This window comes from Larimichthys crocea, chromosome XVI (genome assembly GCF_000972845.2).
Source record: "Larimichthys crocea isolate SSNF chromosome XVI, L_crocea_2.0, whole genome shotgun sequence".
NCBI lineage: Eukaryota > Metazoa > Chordata > Actinopteri > Sciaenidae > Larimichthys > Larimichthys crocea.
The window spans coordinates 8,973,139-8,984,339 of NC_040026.1; the positions used below are offsets into that span (position 1 = coordinate 8,973,139).

The window sequence follows — 11,201 nt, forward strand, 5'->3', positions numbered from 1 at the left end:
TGTCAGTGTTTATCTAGCATGTCTGTCTGCCATGTGTTTTCCTAGTTGACATATGTTGCAATCCAAACCTCCTGCACGACAACCCTGGCATTTTTTCTCATTGGGCTTGGTGAGCACTTTCTACTACTCCTTAATAAGTGTACCCTCTGTACTCTTTTGTGGTAAATTAATATATTCACAAAGCTTTCCCCTGCCCACTCTTTGGAATTACTTTTAATGAATTCAGACATACTTAATTTTCTTTGACCACACATGCACTCTCAGCAGGCGAACAGCCAAATCACTTAGATCATACTTGAAAGGTGGGGATTTACGTTCAACCAGTGAAATAACTTTCTATTTCTTGTGTGTTTCAGAAATCCCAGTGGTCAATCCCACAGCTGTGGTGAGCAGCACAGAGGAACCAGCAAGTTAGTATACACTCTCTGCACCTCGCCCATAAGCACCACTGCTTTATGAGAGGAACAAAAACATATTTTTTTAATATTTCTGGACTTGAGTTTTAAGGTGTGGAATAAATATTAATGAAGGGTGGGTCCCATCTTTTGAAGTTCTGCAAAGAGAGCGAGTGCACTGGGACCTGCAGAATATTTCCATTGTCTTTAAAAACCTGTGCCCTTGGCACAGTTTCCCCGGCCGCTAACCTCGAGTTAGGGTAGCCATGCTGTGCTTAAAATAAAGCCACAGCTTAAAGGCAAGGCCAAGCCGATAGACAGGGTGATTAGTTAAAGTTTCGCTGTGTGATATAGTGGAAGGGAGAGTTTTGAGGCGTGAAAAGTGTGTTGGCAAGTGACTGGGGGGAAATTCGTTCAGTCTCTCCCTCCAACTGTCCAATTTAGGCTCCGGTTAATTACCCTGCCCTTATTTTTCATTCTGCGGCTGTTCGATTTGAGCGGGCGGTGTTGATTTGGAAATGTTGATTCATTAGTCAGTTTATAACATATATCATCACTCAGGCTACAGATCGTACCCCACACACCGTGCCACTGATACTTTACAGCACTATTCAAAGCATACAGTTTTATTGTTTTCATACCCCTTTTTCTTCTACAAATGATATATTTTGTCAGAAAGCTCAGTGAAAATTACACTTTTGACTTATGGATGTCTTACATTTCAAAGATTAAATATACAGTTACCGTTCGAGGGTATGAGTTATAGGGCAATAAGAATGGCTAATACTGGCTTCACTTCTGTCCCCCTATAAACCTGATGCTATAGCATGAATAAAGTAGTTTACATTAAAAGAATATTCCATGAAGTCTAATGAATAGCTACTATTTTCTTACAAAGAACTAGATGGAGATTTATACCATTCAAAGACTGTCACACAAAACCCTGTTAAACTACATACTGGTGTTCTTACACTTGAACTTAAACAAATTAGATATAATTATATAATATATAATTATAATTAGATTTTGGTACATTTGGACAGAGCCAGGCTAGGCTATGCTAAGCTAATGCTAAGCTAATGGTAGTAAGGCTTCAGCTGTATATTTACTGCACAGACATGAGTGTTATCTATCTTCTCATCCGACTCTCGCTAAGAAGGCAAATTATTGTATTTACCAAATTGTCTAAATATTTCCTTTTAAAGAAATAGTGACAATAATGTTCTCACATTTGCAGCTTCTTTTCACGTGTACAACTTCTCTCATTCGGTTTTCTCATTCCTCGGGCCTCCGAGCCTTTTTTTTTTTTTAAACAAAAATGCACAGTCCAACCCTTTCTTGTGTTTACTACTTCCCTGGGAAAATGTTACGGGGTCCGAGAACACAAGAGTTGTTGATCGCTAATTCACCTCAGGCTCTACCAAACACACCAGAGCATTTCCCCCTAACCCTAACTACCATAGAAGGAGCTACGCCATCAGAAACCTAAGACTTCAAAATGTTTTTGTGTAAGGGGCGGTGGATGCAATTTGTCCTTGTCATGGCACAGTGAGAGGGGCTCAAGGGAACGAGGGCATCGAGAGCCCCAGAGCCAATTGAGAGTGTTTTCAGTGGGCCGGTCTTCTGGGTCAGTGGGCGATTCATCCAGAGCTTTTCCAGGTGAACAGCCAGCAGTAAGTGACTCTTCATGGGAAAACACACACTGTCTCCCAGCCAGCGTTTCACCACTGATACCTTCAGGCCAGCCACTGTATACCACACACACAATGGCAGCGATTTAATGAAATCCATGCACATCTCATACAAATGCATGCCTGTCACAGTTGCATGCACACTTACATGATAATGATCTGCACATGAAACCACACGCTCAGTTATAATGAAAAAGACCTTAAGCAAGCTATGATATTTAACATCATTTATTCAACGTCTGTGAGTAATGTATAATATGCACCCCCGGACCCGTCCACATCCACACCTCCACTCATCGTTTTTTTTTTTTTTTTTTTTTTTAAATCACCCTGTCTCGAGGTTATTGGAAGCTACCATCTGCTCTCTTTTTCTCCCTTTCTTTCCTTTTCTCTCCTTTCTCTGGCTAATAAAATCTCCAGCGCTCTGATATACAGCCAAGCCTCCTGGACATTTTTATGGGCTCCTTGGTCCCCCTGTTTCTTCCCTCCTTCCATTGCTCCATCCGTACTTCCCCCGAAAAATGAACGATACAACACCCCTTACTTTCACGCAACCCAGAAAGCGTAATTTCTCTCTCTCTCTCTCTCACGAACATTTTTTTTTCTAATTGGGAAATTTCATCTCCAGCAATTTTATTTGGTTTGCTTTGGGAAGCAACATGACTGAATGGTTTTCCTTTCGAAGGCAATGAGAACGCTGACCACAGATACCAGTCCAGTTACCAGCATGTGGTTTTTCAGTTTCATGCCCTGACATTCCAGGCTAGCAGCTTCTTGTGTCCCTTCACTAAAACTTACTATTGCCATGTTTGAAAATGAGCTTCCTGGCATTCCCTACATTTCCAGTTCATCATTTTCATACTTTGTGTCTCTGTGTTCTTCTCATAGTTTTGTAATTGAAATAAGTGGATCCAAAATTCTATGGTTCATAAAATCCAGTGGCATCAAATCAAATACAGTAGAGCCTTGCTAATGATCAACAGTGTCTGTTTCTTTCTTGTCACAGCTCCAGTAGCAGCAGTTACCATGAGCACAATTTAAAAACACAGTGCAGAGCTTTAAATTGAACGTTATCTAACATCTAACATCTATCTAACATGAGCACTTTCATCTTTTTTCAAATGTTCATTTAATTTGGTTTTCTTTGTTCCCTATTCCCTCTCAGCTCAAGGAAAACATAATTTATGATCACAGAAAAGCAAAGCTTTTAATGTTGACATGGCAAATCCAATATTCCAGGATCACAAGAAACAAACCACGATTACATGCAAGTGCTCTGTCTGACTTATCTCCAACTTTCTTGGTTCATAGAAAGTGCTGGACAGAGCCATGTCTCCACATCAGATTACAAATAATTGAGTCATTGTTACAGTTATCAATTTTTCTTCAGTTCTGGAGTTCTGGAGTGAAGAGACTTGAGGTTGCAGCCAGGTAGCTGACTGAGAAATTCAGAGCAGAATTGTTTCCAGTGCTGTTTCCATATTTGTGTAACTGTGTGAAGAAAGGTCGACCTTAAAAAGAAACTTCGTTCATACAGACAACTAAACCAAACCAGTCAAAAAAAAGATCTGAGATTGGTCACTCAGCCAAGAGGTCAATTTTAACCGTCACAATCATAATTATGACACCTCATCACTGGCAGCTCCACCTATGAGTGGTCAGTGGAGGTCATCAGTCCAATGTGTGGTCTCAGTCATCACCCTGACAGCCAAGGTCTATTCACATACATCCAACCATGACCTGCTTCCACCACACTCTGTCTTTCCTCAAGATCCCAGAAAACATGTCAAACTGAGCACTTTTACTACTCTGGTATGTTTCACTTGCCTCCCTGCACCAACTGCTGCAAAGGGGTTTGATGTGTGATTTGTCTAAGTTGTATTTTAGCTCACAGAAAACAAACCAGGCTCCATATTATCCTACCTGCTACAGTTATGAGGGCAAGTGTGAATATGAGCATACCTGCCACAAGGCTGTAAAAGAATACAAGCACAACAAACTTGGCCTGGGTACATATGCAAAAACAAGCACGGTGATTTATTTTGATGCTGTCGAGTGTGTTTATGGGTGGTTTCACAGTACATAACAGTTTACAGTGTCTCGTCACACTAGCTTTGCGTTACAGATGTGCTGGTCGCTATTTATGTGCTACAAGAGTGCCACATAATGCACTATGAAATGGTGTGAAATAGACCTAAAGTGCAACCTCATGGCAACGATTCAAATTTCATGTGTGTAAGTGTCCCTTCATGTGTGTAATTTGAGTGTCAGTAAGTACTGCTAAAAGGATCTGCAGAGCTCCAGCGTGGATCACAGGAGTGAATGGTGGTTGTTCTTGTTTTCGCAGATTGCGAGTCCTATTGTAAACCAGTAAAGGGCAACCTGAAGATCAACATGAAGAAATACTGCAAAAAGGACTATGGTAAGAAAGTTGAATTAATATACATCATAATAAATCAACGTACTGTTACTGGGAGTTTTGACCTGAGTGTATTTTCATGTGTCCTCAGCGGTCCAGGTGAACGTGCTGGACATGGAGACGGTGGGGGACTGGGCTAAGTTCTCAGTTAACGTGGTGTCCGTGTACAAGAGCCGCGGCGAGCCCTTGAAACGAGGCGACAACATCCTGTGGGTACACATGAAGGACCTCGCCTGCAAATGTCCCAAGATCCAGATGAGCAAACGATTCTTGGTGATGGGCGGCAGCGATGGTGGAACGGGCACAGGAGCAGGGACTGGGGTTGGGCCTGGGGGTGGAGCCACCAGTCCAGGGGCGGAGCGCGTGGGCCTAATGGCTGATAAGAACAGCCTGGTGATCCAGTGGAGGGACGTTTGGACGAGACGCCTGAGGAAGTTCCAGCGCAAAGAGAAGAAGGGGAAGTGCAGCAAAGCGTGATGGGGGATGCAGCATTGATCCCTACCTCTTCCTCCTTCGCCCACCTTCATGAACCCTTACCCTCCTTCTCCTCCCCCTCAATCCTTTGTCTTCCCCCATCAAGGGAACACTGCACATTAGAAAGACTGCATGTACCCTACCTGTTTTAAGGACCACGTTTTGTGTATATTGTATAATTATTTTCCTTTTTATTTTTCAAGTTTGTCTTTGTCTTTTTTTGTCCGATTGGTTTGCCTTAAAAAGGGACCATTAAAAAGGGTATGAAGTGTAAACAAAAGCAGACGCCATTCCCTCCCTCGACGACAGCGGAAACGTCCACTCGTCCCCCAACTGCGACCCCCCCCCAACCCTCAGCCTCCTCCTCCTCCTCCTCCTGTCTGACTGTCTCCTGCTACTTTGACATATAATAATACCAGTGCTCACACTTCACATACTTCTCTGAGGATTTTATTCAACAGTGTTTGCTCACTCCAGAAAAAAAAAACTGACTGATTTCAGCAACAAGACAAGCTGCACATCATCAGCTTGGCCTCCTCACGTTTCATTGTTGAAACAAACTCAACTTGGATCAGCACGAGCTGTACCACCTGACAACCTTTCAACATTTGCTGTTAAAATGTTCATTAAAAAAATGGGCCTACTTGCTCCAGGTCTCCGCAGTAACTTCTACAGACTGTAACTATAAAACTCTTGCCCCCGTGAGGAACCAAGGGCTCCCTTTGCAGGGACATTTTCCACAGCAAACCTCAGTCTCACCACCACTGCTGCTGCTGCTGCCACCAGAATAAACTGCTCATGCAAGCTGTTATATCTGCAAGTATTTGATGCCACTGCTCATAGTTTATATTCTTTGTGTGGCTCGGTTTTATCGCATCCATCCATATCCCAGCCATATCCTTATTTGAGATGTATCTTTTTGTTTCATTTTAGGCAGAACAAACCCTGTTAGCATGTGTGAGTCACATTCCAGGCCTCCGGGGCTGTGCCTCTTCACCACTAGTCCCTCTCACGAGTGGTTTATAAAGTCATGCATCACCATCATGACTCATTGCTTGTCACTTTTTCTGGAAGACAGATTAAACGGTGTGGACAAATGGCTGGAATTACAGAACAATACCAATATTTCTGAGGAGACTTCTTGCTTTATGGATAATGTCTTCCGCTGGGTAGTGGCCTTCCAGATGTTTCTGTGTGGCCACTGTCATTTCTTTGTATTTAAATGTCTGAACCTTTTCCTGATGTGTCTAGTGACGGGCAGGCTTTTGTTTGCCAAAATAAGAGATTGAAACGAGAGTTCCTTTTCATGCAGTAAAAAGAAAACAAAGTCGGATAAACAACATAGTTGTGTTTTTCTCGAGCATATTTTGACAAAATGAATGAGGCTGGAAAGTTTTTAGTGCTCACTGATTGTATTATGACATGAGAGGATCATATTTCATTCCTCATGTGCTTTGTTATGTTTGCATGTTTGTGGTTTTTGCTGGTCCATCAAAACCTTACAGTGAGCAGAGCAAGACCTTAACCAATATGAACATCAAGATCCAAAGGAAAACTTCCCAAGTCATCTTCCCCCCAGTTGCCTACCCTGACACAGCCCCTGTCATCCTTTGCCAAATAAGCATAGTCAGTTTTTAAATTCAATTAAGAGACTATGGAAGTCAGGACCAACGAAAACCACAGAGAGACCCGTCTGGTTGCTCTCAAGCTTTTTTATCTGCCTTTCGCTGTTATTTCATTTTGTAAAGCACATTACAATTTATTTAAATAGAGTACAAGATAAACGCACCGTTCTGAGAGGCTAGTGTAGCGAGTGTGCCGACAGGCAAGTCATGCTGGCTGGTGGTTATGCACCTCTGGCTGCAGTGGTTTGTTTGGTTTGTCATTCTTCCAAAAGTGTCTCTCCTCCGCTTTCTTCTATGTGTCAGCCACCACCCTCCCCCTAAACTCTCTCTTTTTTTTTTAACCCATTTTGCATGTCGTGTATTCAGTGTTTTTAGATAAGTGACGGCACAGAACGAGGCTGCCAAAACTCCTCAGTTGTGTACTGTACTGCACTGTAGTTTTCACGTCTTCCGAGAATGTACGTCAAACTGTGAAGAACACACTCATGCAGGTGTATGGTCTGATTGTGAAGTGTTACATAATGAAATAATGTCACAAAGCTTAAGAATGTGGACGCCATGACAGTTGATGCCGTTATAAACTATGATTGTGGATCTCATAATGACATTTTAAATTTTCGAATCCAAAAACAACCCGTAACCAAAATGAGTTATTGCCCGCCATGATTTCTGGTGTGCATAATGCCCAGGGCACGATTCCCACTGTTGGAATTTGAAATTTTACAAAAATGCAGAACCAAACAATCAATTACTTGTGTGTTGGCTGTCTGCAGTGGCCTGTCAGACAGGTGGTGTTACAGTAGCACCAGTCTCCTCACCCTGGTATGCGAGTATGGTGTGACACATTATGATGGATGGTCAAATTACGTGCCCCTGAGGCCTCTCTGGCGCTCAACCCTGTAAGCGTCCAACACACTTGTGGAGGGACTGCAGTGTCCTTGAATCTGGACTTTAGATTTGTCGACGTAGAATCGCACAGAATCCCTTTTTTTTTTCGGTCTACTGGCTCTCTGTTTTTCCTTTTCTTAAGCGCCCACCCTGAATGTTGGGATAAAGATAAGAAGTGAGCCAGATGTTGTTTGGGGGGTGGAAGCGTAGTCTTGTGAAAGCTATTTAGTGAGCCTCATAGGGAGAGCCGTCCTGTTGTTTTACGTTAACAAGCCCAGCAGCTTGGCAGTGGAACTGAGGCCATAACTGCTTTGCTTTGTTTCCTCCCCCTTTTGCCACATTTATGGCATTCACAGGTGTGTGTAGGTGTGTATGTATGTGTGTGTGTGTGTGCGTGTGTGTGTGTGTGTGTGTGCGTGTGTGTGTGTGCGTGTGTGTGTTGTGTGTCTGTGTAATTAACACTACCCAAGTAAACAAATGATATGCACATGAACTGAAAGTGCAGAAAGGTGAGAGAGAGTTCTCATTTGAAGGCAGATTTTTTTGGGGCTGTGACAAAGCTTCTCAGTTTTGCCATTGTTAAACGTTCTCCTGAGCAGCCTATGATGAAGAATTATCATTTACATTTTTCCTGGTCTGACTCCCATTTTTTTTTTTGGTTTCACTTCCATCTTGCCTTGTTTAATAAGTCTTGACACTTTTTTTTTAATGTTGTAAATATGTACTGAACTGCCTCTGCCATTTTTGTTGTCTTTTGTAAAGCGTCACTTGGCCTGGGATGACTCACGTGTATGGATGTACAAACCAGATGATGTTATATGGATGTAGAAACCAGAAACATATGCTTTTGTGATCACAACCAGAAGATGTGGTTCAGATATTACACAGAATGTATTCCTTTTTGGTTTTTCGTTGTTTCCAGACAACAACCGCCCAATTGTAAATGACTTTGAGGAGAATCGAGTAAAAAAAAAAAAAAAAAGAAAGAAAAATGTGACACGGGCTGATTGGACCCTCTGTTTTTCCCATAAAAAGGTACCGACGGGAACTGACACAACAACCCACCACTTTCTGTTACATTAATGTCCTGGGAATTATGCTTCACTCACACAAAAATTGCACCTACCTTGGGGAACAAAGGGATTCTTCCCTCGGTTCAGTCCTACTCTTCACTTCTGTTATATCAAAGTCTTCCTTGTACATTTTCCTCTGAGGCAATGAACCACTGACTTTTTAATCTAAATGATAAAAAAAATAAATTATTAGTTAATGAGCTGTGTGTTGTGTTGATCATCTGTCTCTCTAATTGCAGTCATTACTCTGAGCTGCGGAAATAATATCAAATTGATATGTATGGGTTTCCCATTGGAAAGTATGCTCACATACAGTGGGGGCTGCTCTGGTGTGTTTCCACTCACAGGGGCTAGACTCGGGGAGAAGGGGACGAATACTGGATAGAGCAGCTCCCCTTCTCTATGAACAGAGCAAGCTCTGTAAATAAACAGTTCAGCGCTCGCACACACACACACACACACACACACTTGAATGTGTACCTCACCTCTGAGGAAACCCAACTCCCGAGTCAGATCCAAAGCAGGAAACTCCTTACTCTCATTCTCCCCCCACTCTCTCACCTACAGTCTCCTCTCTCCTCGTCTCCCACCCTCTAACCAAACAGGCCAGCTCCATCCATCCTCCTGAAGGTAAATTACAGGAAAGCGACCATTTATCATCTCTCTCCCCAGGCATGGCCATCAAGGCTTTTGAGAATAGCGGCTGCTGAGATTGTCTGGGCACACACACACACACACACACACACACACACACACACGACATATGTCTGAGCATCAAGCACATCCATTGTGGAACGTCCTGGCATCCTGTCATCTGCCTCCCATTCCTGTCCAGTTCCCATTACACCAAAACAGTTTAAATGTGTCTTTGTCATAGCACCATAAATCTTTTAGCTGCAGGACTTCTTGAGCCTCCTCTCCCTTTGATAGATGCGTTACTTCACAAAATTGATTGAAATCTGCTACTCTGAATCGCATATCTCTTTATATCGCCCTTTGTCTTTCTTCCTTACATGATGCACTTTGCCCTGCATTCATTTCCTCGTCTCTGACAGCCATTGGCTCAACTTACTGAAGCCAAGCCCCTGATGTCAAACCCAGATTTATTTATTTATTTATTGACGTTTATTTAACTAGAAAAGGTCCCAATGAGATTTAAAAAATCTCTTTCTCAAAGTCCTGGCTAAGACAGGCAGCGACACAAACTAACAACAAAATGAAAACAGATTAAAAACAAATCAGACAGTATTACAACACATAACATCCCAGAAAAATAAATGTGCAGTACAAGCCATGAATCCAACAATATCAATTCTAACCATCGACAGCTCAATGATTCTGTCTCCAGATCTTTCAAAATGGATTTTAAAGCATTCAGATCATGGAGTTTTATAACTTTCTATAATACATTCCAGTCTGAGGGTGCGGAGTAGCCAAACATCCCACTTCCTAATCACTGTTCGAACATTTTGTACAGACAACATTATAAAAGTCCCTTGACCGCAACAAATACTGTCATCACACTTTTGAGTAATTGTCGAAAAACAAGCCAGTCAGTGTTACAACCCGTCAACGTTGCCCTACCTCAAGCTAAGTTATGTTCTCGAATGACAAGTGAAATGTCCGGGGAAAACCAACAGTTATCATGTTTATTCACAATTTGGGTAAAACCCATCATGAAAAAATCACATCGGGCATCAACAGCATCAACGAGGTTGTGTTCCAATTGAAATCGTTAACATTTTTCAGATTTCTCCTACAAACCAAGCATGGTTTTGTTTTAGGAACTTTGGTGTTCCTGACAGCGGCGGTAACACAAAGGTCACTCCACCACAGATTGTTGCAGAAAACATTCATTCTAGAAAACGTACATTAGTTGAAATCTGTTTCAAATCAAATAGCCTCTTCAGGGAATTTTGATGGACAAATAGGAGCGTTAATAAACTGTGTAGGGTTCAAAGAATCGCAAATAGATTTTCTCAAGGACTGCAGTGCCAGAAGTCTGGCCTATAGCGTCCCACCATAGTAATACAGATGCCCTTAGCAATTATCGCTGTCAGTACTAGGAGGTCAAGTTGCTTGTTGTTCAGAGAGGACCATACTAATTCAAAGCATTGATTTGACATGAATAAAAATCCCACCACCTTTCTTTGATCTATCATCTTAATGAACCATCAATAGTAATATCCTCATCAAGGACAGATTTTGTCAGTCAGGATTCAGAAATATCCAATATCAGCAGCTGTTGAATCGATCCATATTCTAACCACTTGTATTTTAGATAACAGACTACATTAAGTTACATTATGACATTAAGATTAAATTCAGTGAGGAGTTAGTCAGTCAGGACTAGGGGGCAGGCCAGAGAAGGTGTAGGTAGACCGCCAGTACAGACTCAGATAATGCTAAGAGACCATCAAGACCATCATGATGCCATTATAGAAATCACAACCTGGTTCAGAGAAATCAGATGATTTCCAATAAATAAGATTTCTTTGGCACCTGAGCAGACTAGTCTCTAAACACCACAGCAGGCCTCCACACACAAACACTTGCAGGCATGTAAACACACAAAGGTAAAAGAGTTTCACACCTGTGTGTAGTTCAGGTGCATTGTTCCCAATAAAATCCTCTAC

General features: G+C 42.1%; 1 protein-coding gene across 2 annotated transcripts in view; it reads left to right on the plus strand.

The window, feature by feature from the left end:
- Positions 1-8,765, plus strand: part of ntn2 (netrin 2) — a 44,876-nt gene extending 36,111 nt beyond the window's left edge. For both annotated transcript variants that reach the window (XM_019268328.2, XM_019268327.2), the window contains exons 5-7: positions 357-410; positions 4,434-4,508; positions 4,597-8,765. In XM_019268328.2, the coding sequence (XP_019123873.1) occupies positions 357-410; positions 4,434-4,508; positions 4,597-4,982 (515 nt within the window). In that variant the 3' untranslated portion in view covers positions 4,983-8,765. The remainder of the gene's footprint in view (positions 1-356; positions 411-4,433; positions 4,509-4,596) is intronic.
- Positions 8,766-11,201: the final 2,436 nt, after the last annotated feature.